At 39.7% G+C, this 21,075-nt stretch overlaps 1 protein-coding gene across 3 annotated transcripts in view; it reads right to left on the minus strand.

Moving 5' to 3' along the window:
* Positions 1–15,758, minus strand: part of LOC309845297 (uncharacterized protein) — a 54,351-nt gene extending 38,593 nt beyond the window's left edge. The window contains exons 1-2 of one of the 3 annotated variants that reach the window (XM_082693067.1): positions 15,485–15,758; positions 12,332–12,417 (exon numbers count right to left, since the gene is read on the minus strand). In XM_082693067.1, the coding sequence (XP_082549193.1) occupies positions 12,332–12,417; positions 15,485–15,503 (105 nt within the window). In that variant the 5' untranslated portion in view covers positions 15,504–15,758. Of the gene's footprint in view, positions 1–12,331; positions 13,048–15,484 lie in introns of those variants that run through there. The other 2 variants (XM_082693066.1, XM_082693065.1) reach the window with 2 other exon arrangements.
* Positions 15,759–21,075: the final 5,317 nt, after the last annotated feature.

Below are 21,075 nucleotides of genomic sequence, written 5' to 3' on the forward strand. Positions count from 1 at the left end.
GCTGAGGGTCTGTTTCCCACCCACCCCCCTGCCTGCCTCTCTGCCTACTTGTGATCTCTCTCTCTCTGTCAAATAAATAAATAAAATCTTAAAAAAAAAAAAAGAACATTTCATGAAATACAAAAATAACCAGTCTCCAGCAAGGGAAAATTCACTGTCTGACATCCAGTCGAAGACTACCATCATGCTAAAAAACTAGACATTATGATCCATAATGAGAAGAAACATCACTTGGAATGGCTCCAGAACTGACAGAAACATTAGCAGATGAAGATATTAAGAGTAATTACAGTTATATTCTATGTGTTAAAAAAATTAAGTGGAGATAGGAAAGATATTTTTAAAGTAATCAAATCAAACTTTTAGAGATAAAAACGACAAAGCATGACATGAAAAATATGCTGCCTATAATTAACAGCAAATAAGCCATTATGGAAGAAAAGATTAAAGAGTTTCAAGACATAACAATATAAAGTATATGAAAGAAACCTGAGACAGAAAAATAAATTAGAACCAGTGAAAAAGGCATCACTGAGCTGGGACAACATCAAGTGGTCTAATACACATGTAATCAGAGCCCTCAAGCAAGAGGAGCAAAAGACAGATTTCAAGAAACAATGTTAGAAAATTGTCCAAGCTTGATTGTGAAAGCTCCAGGAATATAAGAGGACCTCAACCACAAAAACATGAAGAAAGTTACACCAAGGCACAGTATAATCATTTTGCTCAAAATCAGTGATACATAAGAAATCTTTAAAGCAGCCAGAGGAAAAAATAAAATAAGTAAAGCAGCCAGAGGGAAAAAGTCATGTTATACAGAGGAACAACCATCAAGAAAATGACCGATTTCCTGGAAAAAGCAAAGCATGCAAGATGGCAGGTGAACAGTATTTTGTACTGAAAGAAAAAAAAAATTGTCAAATTAGAATTTTCTATCCAGTGAAAGTATCTTTCCAATGAAGGTAATACAAAGATTGTTCATACATACAAAAGCTGAAAAGCATTCATCACCACCAGACTATACTATAAGAAATGTTAAAGGTTATTGGAGGGCCTGTCACACAAGTATTATATAAGACTTTTTTTCCCTCATTATACAAGGCAAGAAAAAGAAATAAAAAACATGCAGTCTGAACTCAACACCCAAAGAACAAATAATCCAATCAAGAAATGGGCAGAGGACATGAACAGACATTTCTGCAAAGAAGACATCCAGATGGCCAACAGACACATGAAAAAGTGCTCCATATCACTCAGCATCAGGGAAATACAAATCAAAACCACAATGAGATATCACCTCACACCAGTTAGAATGGCTAAAATAAACAAGTCAGGAAATGACAGATGCTGGTGAGGATGCAGAGAAAGGGGAACCCTCCTACACTGTTGGTGGGAATACAAGCTGGTGCAGCCACTCTGGAAAACAGCATGGAGGTTCCTCAAAATGTTGAAAATAGAACTGCCCTATGACCCAGCAATTGCACTATTGGGTATTTACCCTAAAGATACAAACGTAGTGATCCAAAGGGGCACATGCACCCGAATGTTTATAGCAGCCATGTCCACAATAGCCAAACTATGGAAAGAACCTAGATGTCCATCAACAGATGAATGGATCAAGAAGATGTGGTACATATACACAATGGAATACTATGCAGCCATCAAAAGAAATGAAATCTTGCCATTTGCGACAACATGGATGGAACTAGAGCGTATCATGCTTAGCGAAATAAGTCAAGCAGAGAAAGACAACTATCATATGATCTCCCTGATATGAGGAAGTGGTGATGCAACATGGAGGCTTAAGTGGGTAGGAGAAGAATAAATGAAACAAGATGGGATTGGGAGGGAGACAAACCATAAGTGACTCTTAATCTCACAAAACAAACTGAGGGTTGCTGGGGGAAGGGGATTTGGGAGAAGGGGGTGGGATTATGGACATTGGGGAGGGTATGTGCTTTGGTGAGTGCTGTGAAGTGTGTAAACCTGGTGATTCACAGACCTGTACCCCTGGGGATAAAAATATATGTTTATAAAAAATAAAAAATTAATTAAAAAAAAAAAAACAAAAAAACATGCAGTCTGTCTGTCTTTATTTGAAGACCATATTATTGTCCATGCAGAAAATGCAATAGAATTTACAAAAGCACTACTAGTACTGGTAAGTGATTTTAAGTCAATATGAAAAAATAAACTACTTTCTATACGCCAGCAACTAACAATCAGAAATTGAAATTAAACAACACAAGTTACAATTACATTAAAAATCCCCAATACTTAAGGTTGTATCTGGGGGAAAATGTGCAAGACATAAACATTGAAAATTATAAAATATGACTGAGAGAAATTAAAGAGTATTTAACTAAATGAAGACTTAGAACATGCGCCAAGATCAGAATGTTTAATATTCTTAAGATGATAATTCACCCCAAATTGATCTTTGGATTCAAATTCCAGACACAATCCCAACAAGTGTTTTTGTAGACATTGGCAAGATAATTCTAAAACACACATGAAAATGCAAGGACCTGAAGTACATTTAAAAAGTTGAAAAATAGAGGTGCTTGCGTGGCTCAGTGGGTTAAGCCTCTGCCTTTGGCTCAGGTCATGGTCTCAGGGTCCTGGGATTGAGCCCCACATTGGGCTCTCTGCTCAGCAGGAATCCTGTTTCCCCCTTTCTCTCTGCTTGCCTCTCTGCCTTCTTGTGATATCTCTCTCTTTCTCTCTGTCAAATAAATAAATAAAGTCTTTTTTTTTTTAATTTGAAAAATAAGAGCAAAGTTGGAGGAGTTAATACTACTGGATTTCAAGATTGTGTGGTACTGATGTCCAGATAGACAAACAGAGAAATGAAGCAGAATAGAGAATCCAGAAATAAACCTTATATATATGGGCAACTGGATTTTGACAAAGATGCAAAGGCAATTCAGTGGTAAAAGGATAGTCTTTTCAACAAATAGTACCGGAACAATTAGATATCCATATGCAAAACTAAAACAACAAAACAAAATAAAACCCCAAATTTCTTCCATACTTTGCACGACTAAAAACAATGGTGCAAGACCATTACATGAAGATAAAATGGCATAATCCAACATGAATCACAGGCCTACATGTAAAACTAAAACAATAATACTTCTAAGAAGGAAACATAGAGAATCTTCATGACCTCAGAATAGACAAAGAATTCTTAGATAGGATACCAGAACATAATCTATAAAATAACAAATTGATAAATTTAACTATATCAAAATTAAAAACATTGCTCATTGAAAGACACCATTAGCAGAATAAAAATACAAAGCACTGACTGGGGAAAAATATTTACAAAACATGTATTTATAAAAATCTTGTATCCTGAATCTATAAAAATTCTCAAACCTCAATAATTGGAAACAAATCCCTTGTAAAAAAAATGGGTAAGATATTTGATTGACACTTACATATGGAGAATAAGCACATGAACAAAGTGCTAAAACCCATTTTTCATTAGGAAAAAGAACCACAATGTATCATTTTCTAGAAAGGCTAAAATTAAAAGCTTGACAATACTAAGTGTTGATGGGGACACAAAGGAACCGGAACTCTCAGACCCTGGAGGTGCCAATGTAAAATGGCTCAATCCTTTTAGAAGACAGTTTGACAGTTTCTTAAATTGTTAAACATACATCTCACCTTTGGTTCAGCTGTTCCTCTCCTAGGTACTTATTTACTAAAGAAAGAACAAAGCACATTTCTGTACAGAGTCTTTTATACATGAATGCTTATGGTAGCTTTATCAGCAATAGCCCCAAACTGGAAACAAGCCAAATGTGTCCTTGAACAGGGGAATGGACAAACTGCATTAAATCATGTAATAGAATATTACTCAATAATAATAAAAAAATGAATGGCATATTGGCCCCTGCAACAACATGGATAAGTCTCAAAGTAATGATGTCTAGAGAAAGAAGCTTAACAACAAAAAGGAATGACCTATCGATATATACAACATGGGTCAAAGTCAAAAGAACTATGCTGAGTGAGAGAGGTCAAACAATAAATAATGCATATTGCATGATTCCACTTATATCAAACTCTAGAAAATTCAAACTAACCCATAATGACAAAAGCAGATCAGTGGTTGCCTCGAGAAGGAAAGGGAGGGAGAAAAAATTAACACGATCTCGGGTATGATAGGGAATTGAAGATGTATCTCAAACTCTGACCATGTAGAGGTGAGGTCAGGTCCCCACTTGCCTGTTTGGAATTTGGTCTCCTCTTGCCTTGCTCCTAGTTGGACGAGATATTCGCAGTCCTGACCGGAGCTTTGCTTATATCCGTTCCTCATTAAACATTAGAGTAATTTCCTCATCTCAGTGTCTAGTAGGTAGTACTTTATTAGGACTTGAGAAAACTTCTCCTGTTTAGTGTGAGGAAATTTCCCCTGAACATTGCTGAACACATCAAATGCTGAGCCTGCTCTTAAAGTAGATATATTAGGGCCTTGCAATGATTCAGCTAGCTAAGCAATCAGAGGCAGTATCTCTTTCTTTCTCAGAGATTTCATTCTACTCCAACCCAGGGCATCTCTACTGTGCTCCCAGAGTATATATATATATATATATCCTCTTAAAAGAAGTTTTAACAATATAGGCCTGTAAATAATGATCTCTGATTGATCTAGTAAGAAAGATGGAAGGCATCTGTTACTTACTGGAGCGGGAGAAAGTTCCCTTTGTTTTATAATTCATTGTTAGATGCTTGTCAAAGGGCAGGTTCCTGAAACTAGAACATTTAAAGGGAAAAAAAGTTGCATTTTCCAGAATTAAAACTAAGCGTCGGACTATTACCTTTTATGTATTATGGATGAAGTGTGTGAGAATTTAACTGCCCTTGTGTTGTTAAGTTCTTCACACGTGCATAGCTTAAAAACCTATTCCCCTCTGGAAAGCTGTGCTCTGGCAAAATTGGAGGAGAAAATTGCTGTGATGAAGGTATAATGTGTTATTATTCTGCTTAAGGTTCAATATGAATCAATCTGACAATCAGATTTCTAATGATGGTTCCTAGTTCCCTTCTACTTTTCCTAGTTTTCCTTGGAATTCATCTTATTTTCTCTTGCCAAGTTTGAGACCAATTCAATTCAATTTAGTAAGATTCGTTGAACATCTGCTCTGTAGAACAGGTTGGGCTGGACCCTGGGAAGATCAGAAAAAAAAAAAAACAAAAACAAAAAACAAAACTATAATCCCTGCTTTGAGAAACTCCCAGTGTCATTGGAGAGATCAGACAAATGGACATGGAAGAGTTAACCAGCGCTTGGTACCGTTTCTGGCAGCTGAAGGGACTCATTAACGTGCGAAGAGAATCAACACCGCTGAAAATTTATATGAGGCTAAATGCAGAAGTACGTGGTACAGATATAGGATTTCAGAGAAAGCAAGACATCAAAGCAGGCTGAAGTTTTGGCACATCATGGGAAAATTGTACGCGTGGTGGGGCCGATTTTAATGAGAAAAAAATGAGAAGCATATTTCAGGTTAGGATCATTATGAATAAGCCAGAAAAGACGGGCTTTAGCGGAGTGTATGTTCACAGCAGGAAGGAGCCCTTTATGACCAGAGAAGGTAGGGCAGGGTCAGAGAGTGGAGGGCCTCATATGAATTTTGGACTTTATTCGGAGGCCATGGAGAACCCCACGTGGGTTTTTAGCAGCAGGGCTGTATTTTTGAAGTTTACATTTGCATAGCATGCACAAGAGGCTGAAGAAAGCAAACACTTGCAGGCAGAGAGAACTGAATGTAACAGTGTAAGGAACTGGTGATGACAACTTGAAGTACCATGTTGCAGCTCGGTTGGCGAGAAAGAAACCAGCCATTGGAAGGTAGAAAACAATGAGATGATGACAAGGAAATAAAATTTGATCTCTGATTTGTAAGTCAGAGAGATTCGTCATAATACAGCCCCAGAGACAGAAGGGAAAACCAGAAAGCAGAAATGTTGTAAAGAAGATTTTGTTTTGGACTCAAAGTTTGAGATTATCATGGCAGAGTCAGGACAACACAGGTTTTTTTTTTTTTTTTTAAGATTTTATTTATTTATCAGAGAGAGAGAGAGGGGGAGAGAGTGAGCACAGGCAGACAGAATGGCAGGCAGAGGCAGAGGGAGAAGCAGGCTCCCTGCCAAGCAAGGAGCCCGATGTGGGACTCGATCCCAGGACGCCAGGATGATGACCTGAGCTGAAGGCAGCTGCTTAACCAACTGAGCCACCCAGGCGTCCCACAACACAGGTTTTTAAAAGAAAAGCTTAGGTTCGAGATAGATGTTTGAAAACAATTGAATTCTCTTCTGTGAACTCAGCAGCCTTCTGGTTCATTGTTGTCCCGTGTTTCATAGGAAAAAATTCTCGAACTCATTCCTCAGCTTTTCCTTCTTATATGGTTTCAGAGTAGATCATTTAATGAAGGGCCACGTTCTTGATGTTTAGAGGCTATAGTTCTCACTTCCCCCTGCGGCTGCTGGAGTCTGGCCTCTCCCTGGTGGCCTCCCCCTTGGGAGCAGTCCCTTCCGGAAACCTGGTCACCTCCTGGACTTACTTTTGCTTCTTAAAGCTCTAGAATTGTGTATGCTTGTCATTCCCCATATTTCCTTCTTTCCTCTTGAATCCTGACACAAAGCAAATCTGTGTAAAGAGATTGCAGGCAATGACTAGATAGGGCTTCAGTTGTGTGTGTGTCGAGGAAATAGAACTAGTAAAAGGACACTGAAAAGAAATGGTCAGAAAATTGGGAGAAAAATGAACACGTCTTGTAAGAGAAGTCACTTAAGGGAAAATTAAGGGATTTTTTTTTTTTTTTTTAAATCAGGTAAAGAGACAAAACAAAGACACTGAGAATAATGTGGAATGTTTCTCAAGGTGAGGGACAATGTGCAAAAATTCAGTTTCAGTGTAATAGCATTCCCATACATTTCATTCCAGGGTCAGTTAGAATTATGCTGCTAAAACAGTGGGCCGACACAACGTTCAATGGCATGGTAAGATATTCAAGATCCCTAGTGCTAGGTTGTCAAAAGACCCAGAGGATTTTCAAAGCACAGGGTTAATACCGAAATCTCTAGTACTGTCCAGGGAACATAAAAGCAAATGCTTCTCTGGTCCTTACTAACTGGACAAGAGGAAAAGCATTTGCCAGATTTGATGATGGCATACTATCAGCCTCAGCTTGAACAACGGTGCAAATGGCGATGCTACTGATTACATTCATGATAATTCAATAATTCTATAAGATCCATCTGTCCTTGGCATAGGCTACATAAGCGAATTAATCGGGAGAGGTAACAGAAACACCCACCCTCTACCTTTGAGATTTGACAGTGGCACTAATTTCTGAAATATTATTGGTGATTTTCCACATTTGAAGGGAAAGGCTATTCCAGCTACATTCATTTGATTGTTGGTCTCACTCTATAGACCAAAGGGTTGAAGTGGGTATACTTCTTGATGTGTCTTTCCCCATTATACAGCCACGCTAGTTAATGATGGCAGGTGCCTTTGGGTAACTCAGAAGATTTATACAGCCTTCTGGTGGTGGTGTGGCAGGCAAATCCCTGAAGGAACCTAGTCCTCTTTCCATCACTTAAAGAACTCGTGTTTACAATCTGGTTCAAGAATGCGGGTTGCATAGGAGTGCCTGGGTGGCTCAGTGGGTTAAAGCCTCTGTCTTTGGCTCAGGTGATGATCCCAGGGTTCTGGGATCGAGCCCCGCATCGGGCTCTTTGCTCATCAGGGAGCCCTCTGTTCTCTCTCCCTGCCTCTCTGCCTACTTGTGATCTCTGTCTGTCAAATAAATAAATAAAAGTCTTTATAAAAAAGAAAAAAAAATAAGGGGGATTGCATGACAAGTTGTGACTCCACTGAGTCAATTAAAGTCAAGACCATTCACAAGAATTAAAGATTACATTTTTTCCCCTTAGGATGTAGAGTGTCCAAATATATTTCTTCAAGGAACACGATAATCAGTTAGTACTACCAAAGATCTCTGTGGGCTAAACTCTTTTGATTACTGCCCTCCTGCTGCTGCCCATTTTGATAATCACTTCCAGCTGTCCCGTAAGGCTGAGAGCCAGGGAGCCCTTTTCAGAGGGAGCATCTCTCAACAACACCATGGGCTTGAAATACCTTGAGCTCTTTAGCATGTAAGTCCATTCTTTACCAGTATATTTCTCAATGCACTGGTAAAAGTAGTGTTTTCTGGGGGTACTGCCTTAAGATAGAGTTATTGGGTAGGTGAGTGGGCCATATATGATAAAAACATTCCAAATTCCTGTCCCCCAGCCTTTGAATCCCTTCTACAATAAACCAAAGACATTCTGGTATCTCATTTAATTTGCATACTCACCTATAGAGAACAATTTTTAAAACACAAGTAAACTTTGTAACATATCTAAGGGTAAGGTTTGTGTATGGAAAACCAAGCAAGGAAACGAAATCTGGAAAAACTTCACCTGTAATTTTAAATTCTTCATTACTTAAAAGTAATCTCTACATCCAAGGTGGAGCTTAAACTTATAACCAAGAGTCCCTTGCCACAAACCGAGGCAGCCAGGTGCCTATTTAATTTTGTTTGACGTTAAGAAAAAATTGTGGTCAGACATGTCTAATATAAAATTGCAGCTTTAACAAGTCAGCGGCATAAATCCCATTTCACAATGTTGTGCCACCAACACCAGTATCTATTTCTAACATTTTCATCAACCCAAACAGAAACTCTGTACTCACGAGGCACTACAAAACAATTTCAAGAGGAAATTAGAATGGAAAAAAAAAAAAAATCACAGTTTATAGAGGGATGACTGGTACATGGTAATAAAAGGATCTAGTTAGAAGAAACGAACGAGGGGTGCCTGGGCAACTCGGTTGGTTGAATGTCTGCCTTCTGCTAGGGTGGTGACCTGGGGGTCCTGGGACTGAGGCGTGAGGAGGGCTCCCTGCTCTGTATGGAGTCTCCCTCTCCCTCTGTCCTTCCCCCTGCTTGTGCGCGCACTCTCTCTGCTCTCTCTGTCTCTCAAATAAATATATAAAATCCTAAAATAAGCTTCCACGGGCTTCACTCTCCCGGGTACTCTGGTGCCTACTCTGGTGCTCTCTCTGTCTCTCAAATAAATATATAAAATCCTAAATAATGATAATAATAATAATAATAAAATAAAATAATGAAAGCATATCAGATCAAGTGTTTTACTATTCTAATTTTGTCATGGATTCATGAAGACTAGAGATGGCAATGCAAGGACCCCATGACCTCACAGCTGACTATCTGAGCAAGCTTCCATGGGCTTCACTCTCCCGGGTACTCTGGTGCCTACTCTGGCTCTGTTGCTTTTCCAGTTTCTACTGGAAGTTTGTTTCTTCCTCCCGACGATGATGCAGAATTAGAAGACAGAGGCTTAAAAGCTTACTTGGAAAGAGCTATAAGATGAAAAACAGAAAGAGTAGTTGGTATCCTACTTTTCAGGGGAGGAAACAGAGATGTGGAGAGGAGGTTGGTGGGCTGCTAGCTGCTGGGTCTGTATGTGACCTCAGATTGTAAGACTGTGCTCTTTCCACGGTGGGAGGCCACCCCAAAGGGCTACAGTTTGTGTGTGGCTTTTTTCCCCCTTAACTTTATTGGGGGGGGGTGGTTCATTTTTTATTTGAGAGAGAGAGGGTGAGAGTGAGAAGGGCAGGCAGAGGGGTGGGGGAAGAGGAAGAAGCAGACTCCCTCCTGAGCCAGCGCTGGCCTGGGGCTCGATCCTTGGATTGTGGCCTGAACCAAAGTAGGGTTCTTGGCCAACTGAGCCACCCAGGTACCCCTCTCTTTTCCCCCTTAATGTTAAAAAGTTTAATTCTTGAACAGCGAAGAAAAGTTATCTTGATCCTGTCTACCATTTTTTGTTTGTTTTGTTTTAACCAACCTCATTACTGTTTGGAGCAACTTTGGATCATGGTAATATTTGACTTAGTCAAACAGTAAGTACAAAGTTTGTTCAAACCTGCAGCTTATAAATTAATACTACAAGAAAGAGAAGACTCACAACATACGCCTTAATGGCTTAAAAAATCCACCCAGTATCTCCTTGTCTCACTGTATTTTAAAACATTTTCTCTGCTCTGTCCTACTGTTTTAGAGAATTAAAAAAATATATTAATAATCATAAAAAATAATAGAACAATCTGAAACAAACAAGTCAAAATATTAACAGTTGTTTCTTCTTAGGGGTAAGAATGTACTGTGTGTTTATTTTCCCTACTTTACAGTATTTTCAAAATATTTCATATTAAAAATATTTTAACATCTCAAACAATTGAGATGAAGCCAACAGTTGTGAGCAAATATGTTTGTCGTACAGATCACATTGCAAAACAGTTTGCTGAAGTTCAGAAAAGTGATTCTTAAAATAAAAGCCCTTAAAAAGAATCGACTATAAACAAATTAACTTCTGAGAAGACAAAGACAAAAATAGATGAAATTTATGTTCTAACTTGAAATTTTTTATGAAGAGATGCCAATTCTGCATGTTTCTTTGACTGGTTATGTAGGTCAATCTCATCATTATGATGGTTTTATTCATTCACTCCTGGGGACCAGGAGTTTCCCCTACAAATGTTGTTCTCCTTTATATTAAAGGCAAGGAAAGGAGAAAGCTAAAAGAAAAAAAAATCAAGTCTGATGCCACAGTTCTCTCTTTTTTTTTTTAAAAAAGATTTTATTTATTTATTTGACAGAGAGAAATCACAAGTAGATGGAGAGGCAGGCAGAGAGAGAGGGAGAGGAGGAAGCAGGCTCCCTGCTGAGCAGAGAGCCCGATTCGGGACTCGATCCCAGGACCCTGAGATCATGACCCGAGCCGAAGGCAGCGGCTTAACCCACTGAGCCACCCAGGTGCCCCGCCACAGTTCTCTTAATACCTAACTAAGAGCACAAATATTTTGTTTATATACATTTCACCTATATGTAAGGATTTTTCAAAGTATGGGTTTAATTTATAAATGAACCTTAATATGGTTATCTGTTTCAAGTTGACTGCTGTGATTAGCAGGATATTTTTTAGTGATTTCAACTCAGAGGAGAACCCGAAGCTAAAAATGCTAGCTACCCTGACTTGGAATCTACAACAATCCCCTGAGATTTTCTGTGTTTTTTTCCCAGATAAAATAGCTTATACCAAGACTTATCAACGAGGAGAAGGAACAAGCTCCTAATAATCACTTATAAAACTAAAACAGAAGAACAGCTGAATCAGGTGTTTAGAGCTATATGGGGACACAGGTAGAAATGTGTGCTTTGAAGCAAAATGTGCTGAGCTCATACACTATATGAACAATTTGAAAGAGGAACATTCAAGGTCACCTGAATAAATGCATTATATCCTCAAACAAATCAGTGACCTTTATCCACTATTCCCATCAAATATACCAGTAGTAGAGGGCGCAGACAGGATGGCCTGTGTGATCAACCTAAAGCCTTTTCATTAAAAGGGCTTTTCCCATATGTTATTTTATTTAACCCTTTCATCCATCTGTGAAGTGGGCAGATCTTCATTTTAGAGATGCAGACATTGAGGCTCAAAAGGCTGGATGCAAGGGCGCCTGGGTGACTCAGTAGGTTAAGTGTCTGCCTTCCCCTTAGGTCATGATCCCAGAGTCCTGGGATCAAGCCCCACATGGGGCTCCCTGCTCACTGGGGAGTTTGCTTTCTGCTTCTCCCTCTGCCTCTCCCCCTGCTCATGCATGCTTTCTCTCTCTCTGTCTCTCCCAAATAAATAGATAAAATCTTTTTTTTTTTTTTAAAGCCTGGATAACATTTCCAAGTCCTTACCGACAGGTGCAGGGAGAGCCTGAGCTTCTATGCTTCCTTTATATCTCACTGACTCTTCATTCTCCTTACTCTCCGTATGTCCTCTTGGTCTTGCCCTTCCAATTTCAGGGAGACTTGGGGGCGCTGGAGGCTTTAAAGTAATTCGTTTTGGGAATACTTTGCAAAACCCATTGCGTGTTGAAGCTAACCTCTACAGATTATGTTTTATTACCAGGAATACTAATGGAGTTAGACAGTTCTTTGATCAAAGTGGCTGACTATGGAGAATGTTCACCAAACAGGGGTCCATGCCACGAGGTCTCACTTCTTTGTGGAGAAGAGATATCAATTCTGTGTCTCTCTCAAACACATTTAACATACTTGATTTTTTTCCCCCTTAGGAGTAAAGTAACAAAAGTATTAGAGGGGATACTTATTAGACATAGTTACAGAACATTTGTCATCTCTAATATGCTGATGAATTAATTATCTATTGCTTCTTCACATCTTACCCCAAAACTTGGTGGCTTGAAACAACAGATGACTGTTCTCTCATCGTTTCTGAAAGCTGCTTGGTGGAGTGGTTCTGGCTCAGGGTCTGCTGTGAAGACACGGGATGAGGCTGCCGTCATGACTGGAGGTGTGACTAGGGATGAAGGATCTACTTGGTTCACTCATACATCTGGCAAGTTGATGCCAGCTGTTGATTGTGGCTCTCAGTTCCGCTCTGCGTGGGTCACCCCACAACCTAGCAGCCAGCTTCCTCGGCGTTGGTGATCCAAGAGAAAGTGAGAAAAAGCCAGAGAGATCACCCAAGAGAAAAGCTGCCATCTTTTTATAATCTAATCTTGAAGTGATAGCCCATCACCATCGCCAGATTCAATTCATTGGAAGTGATTCATTAATTGCAGCCCATGCACAAGGGGAGGGAAAGTCAGCCCCACTTTTTGGAGGAAGGACTATAAAAGAATTCATGGACAAATCTTCAAATCACCACAATGCCTCGCCCCAATTCTTAGCTCTTGCAGAAGAAAGCACATAAAAATAGATTTATTTCTTTTCAGCTGGTTCATATGCTAGTAAAACTGATAAAAACTCTCTTGCTATTTCCCATCCTTCAGTGATAGTTCCTTCCATTTTCTTTGCTGCCTCTCCTCCTCTGTTTGCCTGAAAATGCTTGAGTGTCCCAGCTGTTCACAGTTTCTTCTCTATGTACATGCTCACCTACTAACATGCTTTGCCCACCATCTTTATTCTCACAATTCTCACAATTCTCGTATTTGTCTTCAGTCTTAACCTCTCCTCACAATTCAAGTTTTATGTAGGCAGCTGCTCCTTGACCTCTCCATGAAGATCGCGCACACTGAGATGGACCACGGCTAAGAGAACCCTGAGCCCCTGCTTCTTTCCTGGGTTTCTCTTTCTTGGTAAGTCCACCCAGCTGTCTAAGCTCTTAGTTGTCTTATGTCTAGTCCCCCAGCTGGTCCTGTCAGTACTTCCTTCATGAGCTTTCCTGAACGCAACAGACTTTCTTTCTTCCCTGCTGCTCCAGCTCTAGATCAAGCTACTTGTCTTCCCGTCTGGACTGCTCCCACTGCCTCCTACTGGTTGTTTTGTCTCGTTTTGTTACTTCTTCTCTGGTCCTTGTAAGTATTCTCCATAGCCACGGTGCCAGTTTGAAAAGGAAATCAGTTCCTGTTACTCTTCTGTTTAAAACTCTTTGTGGTTTTCTATTTCACTTAGAATAATAAATCCAAACTCTTTGCTTCGACGTAGAGTTTTGTGCATATCCTTGTCCCTGCCCACTAGCCAGCCACACTGATCACACACACACACACCACACCCCCCCCACACACACTTTCTCTCTCACATATAATACACAATTTGGGTGGGGGGAGCCTGATTGGAATTTAAATCTTATTTCAATTAGAACACATGGTTTGAGTAGTAAATATGGGAAATAATTGAACAGAAGATCCAAGGTCAGGAGTATCATTATAAAAGTGAAGGAGATTATCTACTTGTGCATGTTCCATCAAAAAAGCCCCCCCCCCCAAAACCAAACCAAACCAAACATGATGAGGAGGATTGGGATCAATAAGCTGGGCATACCAGTAAGTAGGGCGCTCTAATTTAGTGAACAGTAGGCTGATAAATAAAGATGGTAATATAAGTGCTATTACTAAAGGTATATTCCAAGTTAAAAAAAAATGCACAGTACTTGGGTATATTAACACATGCTGGCTGCACATGTGTATTTGCATTTATGTATTTATTTGACAGAGAAAGCGAGAGAGCCCAGGCAGGGGGAGCAGCAGAGGGAGAGGGCAAAGCAGGCTCTCTGCTGAGCAGGGAGCCCAATGTGGGACTCGATCCCAGTACCCTGGGATCATGACCTGAGCCAAAGGCAGATGCCTAACCACCTGAGACACTCAGGCGCTGCACGTATCTGCATTGTGTGTGTGTGTGTGTGTGTGTGTGTGTGCGCGCGCGCGTGCGCACGCACGCGCATATGCTGTGTGGGTGTGTATAATGTACATACATCTCCATGTGTTAGTATGTACCTTAGTATATGCATGTGTGTGTCTGGGCGGGGGGCTTGTGTGTGTATCTTGGTTTGTCTCTGTGTGAGCAGGACCATCCTGATTGATAAGCAGACTGGGCAAATCAGCTTCCTTGAGAATACTCAGGGGCCACAGATATCTTCTCCCTCAAAGAGAATATTTCTCCAGAGATTCATTAAGTGGTCTCTTTTCAATTGCAAATATCCTGGGAGCTGCATCCATCCTCTGTATCTTCCTCTGAGTTATTGCAATTAGACTGTGTTCCTCCCAGCACAGCCTGAACAACAGTCAGAGATAGGAATGAATGCAAGGGGCTCAGAGAAGGAAACCCAGGGGACTGTGCTGTGCACACAACACTGGTTACTCCTGTATCTAACTGCTTACTTACAGACCAAAGCCAGAGGTCCCTGGATGTTAAGCTTCCAGGATTTGGACTCAATACCTGGAGTTCAATTCCAAGTTTACAACTTATTTGCTGGGCGACCTATGGATATTATGTAACATTTCTGTGCCTCTGCTTTATAAACTAGAGAAGCTAGATATACATTTTATAAGGGCTAATGATTAATGAAGTAATACATTTAAAGCCGTGTCTGACATAGAGTCAGCATTTAATAAACATTTACTAATGCTTTTTCATTTTGTTATTATGTCCGCCCTGCTCTTGGACGGTTCATGGACATGTTCCAGCAGAACTCATCATTCAAGTTCCAGCAGAACGTGTCATTTCGGCAAATGACACTTTCCTCCTCTCACCGACTCGAATCAGAAATTGACAGATCTCCTAGAATCTCCTGGTGCTGCTCTCAATCATTACCAGGTCTCCCAGACTTTAACTCTAAAATGTTGCCTAGGTCCTCCACTCCTCTCAGGGGCCTACCTCAGTCATACCTTGTCACTCACTTGAGTTACTGAAAAGGTTTTCAGGTTGGTCTCCCAGCCTTTTTTCATGCCTTTTTTCCAACTCATTCTTCCACATAAAGCAACTACAGCGATCTTTTAAAAGCATACGTTGGATCATGTCACTCCCTTGCTCAAAATTCTTCACAGTTTCCCATTGGGCTGAGGACAAAGTGGAAGGAAGGTTCTGTAAGTTCATACCTCTGGCTTCTGCTGCCATCCCGTCTCTCACTCAACAGGGCCCAAGCTTCGGGCCTCCTCACAGGTTTTCAGATGGCCCAAGAGCTTTTCTATCTTGGGGATTGCAATTTTGTTTCCAGGATGTGTGTCTCTCCCTTTTGGATAATTCCCACATCTCCTTTGGGTCCCGTAAGTGTCACTTCCTCACAGAGAACTTTTCGGAACTTCGAATCTTAACTGAGGACCTCCCTGTGGTCCTTTCTGTTATTTCCTGTTGTGCCACTTACCACGGGCGTACATTCTCTCTGTTGATTTCTCTCAACCAGATGCGAGCACTGTCCTGACGGGGATCGTGTTTGCCACTTTGGTGATGAAAACACAAGCACAGAAGTAGAAGCAAGTCACAAGATGTTCCTAAACTTCTCGCCTTTAAGAGATGAAATCCAGAGTTGTGGGCTGGACTCAGATTTAGTACTATTTAATATTACTGTTGACAAAATGGGAGACTGTTAGAGGCGGGAATGCATGGGCTCTGAATTCAACCTGGAGCTGAATTCTGTCTTAATCATTTACCAGTCCCCTGGCCCTGGGCAAGTTGTTTAACTTCCTTTGACCTAAGATTCCTCACTTGGCAAATGGTTATCCTCATACCAGCTCGGAGGTTGTTACAGAGAAATTGGAAGGAAGTGAATGGCTTGGCTCGTGCTGATTGCTTAATGAAAAAATGTTAGCTGTCATTTTCACTGATAGACCTTTGTTTTGGCACTTCACTAGGAAAGTGAAAAAAATAGCAGTGAAGAATGATAAATGATTGATTCCTTTAAAATATCCAGAAAAATCTGGCCCCAAATCAGATAGAGGCCTGAATTAACAGGGAATGGAAGGGAAAAATTGAAACCCATGAATTTCACTGAAGTCAGAGAGATTGGTTCTTCACACTCCCAGGACAAAGGTTCATGCGCTTCCCAGGCCTGGAGCTCTTTCTTCTGCGGGTCTCACACAACTTTTCCTAGAGGCCTTTCCTTGAACACCATATGAAGCATTCCCTCTGCTCACCTTCCCTCCTCAACACTGCATCTGCTGAGCTGAACACCATATATGCTTTTTCCTAGAACACATCTCACTATGAACTTAGTTTGCTTAATTATATTTCTACCTGTTTTGGGTCCAAGTCAACAAGTAGACTATGAATCCTGAAGGGTAGCAGAACCCACCACCCCAAAATCTGACTGTAGGCGGTCAGGACTTGCTACTCCCAGCTACTCGGCTTTGGTATGTTGATGACTTTGAGCTGCAGGCCTTTGAACAGTAGCAAATGCCTGGGGAAGCCTTCCTCTGAATTCCCCTTACCTGCCTACCCTCTTCAGACAAACTTTGTCACAAATGATGATACCTGGGTGGCTCAGTGGGTTAAAGCCTCTGACCTTGGCTCAGGTCATGATCCCAGGGTCCTGGGATCGAGCCCCGTGTCGTGGCGGGCTCTCTGCTCAGCAGGGAGTTTGCTTCCTCCTCTCTCTCTGCCTGCCTCTCTGCCTACCCGTGATCTCTGTCTGTCAAATAAATAAATAAAATCTTTAAAAAAAATAAATTAAAAACAAATGATGATACCTTCTACCTATTCTTCCTTCCTCAATATCATTTACTTTCATCTGCTAAGAGGCCTCCATTACCTTTCCTCTTTCCCCACTGAGGTGATGTCTGTTCCTGAAGTCTAGGCCACCCCAGATGGTTATTCACTTTCTTTGTGTCTCGCCCATGTGTGTATGAGGCATACTCACAAATGAATGTGTCTATTTTTCTTGTCTTAACCTGTGCTTGGTTACAGGGGGTCTCAGCTAAGAACTCAGAAAGTAGAGGGAAAATGATCTTTCCTCCCCTAAAACACCAACAAGGGTAGGACCTTGTCATCCCTTTAGCCCAGCGCCCAGCACAGTGCCTGGAATGTACAATGTGCTCACACGGAAAGTCAATGAGTAGAATGGCGACCTCCTTCAGGTTACTTTTAAGTAAAGCAACAGATAGATTTCTTTATCAGGAATAGGTGACCTCCACAGTCCGAGCTTCACTGTGCATCTACCCCCCCACCCTTGCAGTACTATTTTTGTCATAGCTGAAGTGTAATGCAAGACCATTTCTTAAAACAAAATCTCTGGCTAGTAGATCTCTTGACATTTGTTTAATTTTAAGCTGCAGACATTATTATACTGCCCATTCAGGAGCTTAAGACAATTTTCTGGAGTTGCAACTCACCCTCTAATATTCAGGATGCATTAACAGCCCCCTGAATGAGAGGACTTGCTTCCTTCCCCTTGGCATGTCCCCAGTTCTCCATGGATTGTGACATGCAGTGATTACCATGGACTGGAGAACATGGCCATGGGTACTCTCTGTGATCCCTACAAATTATGGAACCCAAAGAAAGTGGTTCAGCCACTTAAAAAGTAGGGAGGAAAAGAGGATAGAAACTCATAGATGCATTTTGAAATGAAGAATTTCCAGTTCTTGGTGCCCTCTTCCATTTCATGGCAATAAAATAATGGTAGTTTTTCACAGTTCCACTATAAGATATAGTTACCTTTAAATTTAAATTTAAAACAAATTTATCTAAGAAATGGATTAAATTTTAAGGAAATCTATTTGTTGCTTTACTTAAAAGTAACCTAAAAGACACAGATCCTCAATACATTTGCAAGTTTCTTGTCTGCCCTCCAGCTGACCACTATCTTATTTTCTCCTTGTACTCATTAATGCAAGTTCGGGCATTCATATTGAAGCTTCAGACAAAAAATAATGCTGTTTGGTAATCCTGAGAATGTTATTTTTGATCTGTCTTTTCAGGAAGATTCATTTAAAAGCCTAGACATAGCTACATTATAATTTTCTACAATCAACAAAGAAAAAAAAAAATGCACCAGAAGATACAATGATTACTGGCAAAAAAAAGTAACCTTAAATGTCCTTAAAGTTCTTTCACATCAGGTTCTGAAATAAATGAAGCTCCACATTCTGCCCGTTTCAGTGTGTGTATGTGTGTGTGTATGTGTGAGTAGTCCTCCCTCTAACATTTCCCTCCTGAGTTTTATCGGAGACATAAAAGAGATTTCATAACAGAACTACTACATAAAGTATAGAGTAATCTATGATTAAAAATAGAAATGTACATACAAGACATTTCTTAAGAACTTATTTTTCATATAGTAGTATTTTATATTACTTTACATGTTCCTATTATGAAAAATGCATTGGATGCTTGCATTCACTTATTTGTCTTTCCTTTATATTGTAAAAGTCATTTGTTGAGGCTTTCCTCCTCTAATATATTTTGGGCATCAAATATATTCTTCTCTGTTATGAGAAAGGGAAGCACAACTATTTAAAAATAAACAAGAGCAATTATAAAGTTCATTTGTGTTTAAGTTTTGACCTCAGTCAGGAATTACCATAGAAATATACTTAACTAGAATCAGAGATTCTCAGATACACAAACTGAAGCATTTTACACACTTACTTTTTGATTAATGGCCTGAACTGAATTTGAGTTTATTGTAATTATTTTAACATTCAGTCTAAATGTATGTTGAGATACTTAATATAATTCAAGGCTCTAGGTGATGGGGGAAATGATTTGGACTAATTTCAGATAATCCTACAAAATTCATAGTCTATGTCTAATAGTAAATAAATGCAGAACAAGCAAACTACATTCTCAGAATCTTGGCCCAGGAACTGAACACCAGGTAAGGTAGCCAAAGAAACAGATACGGTGTTAAATTTATTTGGTTTTCAAACTCCGCATCTTCCAAACAGTATGTGGGTTCAGGTTCCTGTAAGACACAAATGGCTACATTTCTTTTAGTCTCTCATTAGTGGGCCCACCCACACTTGGATGAATAAAGAATTTCATTTTCAATACTAGTGGAGTCATTTGATATTATATGCATATTTGTCTCCTTTTCCAAAATGTAGTGTGGTTTTTTAATATTAGGGTTTACCTGTTGTATAATCCTACCTAGAAAAAAGAAATGAGAATTTTTACCCTTCATTATCACCATCAGTAGGATTTGACAATGATAAACCTTACATAATATTACATTTTCTATACATTTCTTTTTAATCCTAGTTTCAACTCAAGTTTTCATGGGAAAGTTTTGAACACACTTTTAATACTTATGACTAACACATTTACCTATTGAGAAGTAGGAAAGATTGAAATGGGAGGTAAAGAGATATTATTAATAGCCCAATGTTATTTTGGAACATAAAACAAGCAAACGATGAAGCTCAGAGAAGAAGTTTTATGGCAAGTAGTTATATCCCAAGTACCATTTTAAAAGGTACATTAAATTTTCTACAGTTCTATATAAATCAAATGTCTGTGTTTACACCTTTATTGAAGCTCTCTATTTTATTAGAAGCAAATAAAAAAAATAACAAGGACTTACAGAAAAATTTTGGAATTCTTTGTGAGAATGTAAAACTCCAAGGATATTTTAAATTGTATCATATTAATTTGGGATCCTGCAGTATGCGGTTATTTTGCCTATCCAAATGTCTCTGTACCTTATTTTAGATGAGGTATTAAATGTCAATATGCACTTCACAGTCAGCCTCTGGAACTTTTGCCTGCAAGAATTTGAAGAAGGTACAAAAGATAATGGAGGGTGGGAATTGTGGTTATTGACCTTAATTCCAAAATATTTCTGTTCCGTTATAAGCCTCTAAGACATAGACTATGGGTCAATGAAATGCTACAGTTAGCACTATGTCCTTGATCAACAACCTTGAACATTTTGGCAGACCTTGTTCAACAGGGGAGCAATTGGAGAGAATAGATTTTTTTTAAAGATTTATTCGTTTATTTATTTTAAAGAAAGAGAGTGAGCACAAGTGGGACAGGCAGAGGGAGAGAGAATCTCAAGCCGACTCCATGCTGAGCCCAGAGCCTGAAATGAGGCTTGATCCCGTGATCCTGAGATCACGACCTGAGGTGAAACCAAGAGTCAGATGCTTAACTGACTGTATCACCCAGGTGCCCGGATAATGGTTGTTCTCTCTGTTACTGGAAAATTATCTCAGTGTGCATGCTGTGCTATGGAATTGTTGGAAAAATCTTTGTCAATTAGAACACTGATGTATTTCCCAGCTAGGTTCCATTTTTATTGTAATTCATCAATGATCAATCAGGAATAGTTAATAGAAGCACACTTTTCAAGATAAGAGAAACTTAGAACAAAGAAAATGGGAAGAAAAATTGTCTTTGGTAATGACATAGGCTTCTTCTTGCTCCCATCTTCCATAAGTTTTGTTTCACACCAAAAAACAAAAGCAAAAAAAAAAAAAAAAAAAAAAAAAGGAAAGGAAAGAGCAAGAATGTATATTTCTATAATATAGAACTTTATCATAGAAATGCATGATTTAATTTAAAAATGTATAGCATATGAATTAGAATATCCAGAGCCATTGTTTTTTAATGTTAAAAGTTTTCTCAACAGAAATGTGGCTCCTGGGCACCTGGGTGGCTCAGGTCATGATCCCAGGGTCCTGGGATTGAGTCCCATTATTGGGCTCCCTGCTCAGCAGAGAGCCTGCCTCTCCTTCTCCCTCTGCCTGCT

Source organism: Mustela nivalis (assembly GCF_964662115.1).
Source record: "Mustela nivalis genome assembly, chromosome: 12".
In the NCBI taxonomy this organism is placed as follows: Eukaryota; Metazoa; Chordata; class Mammalia; order Carnivora; family Mustelidae; genus Mustela; species Mustela nivalis.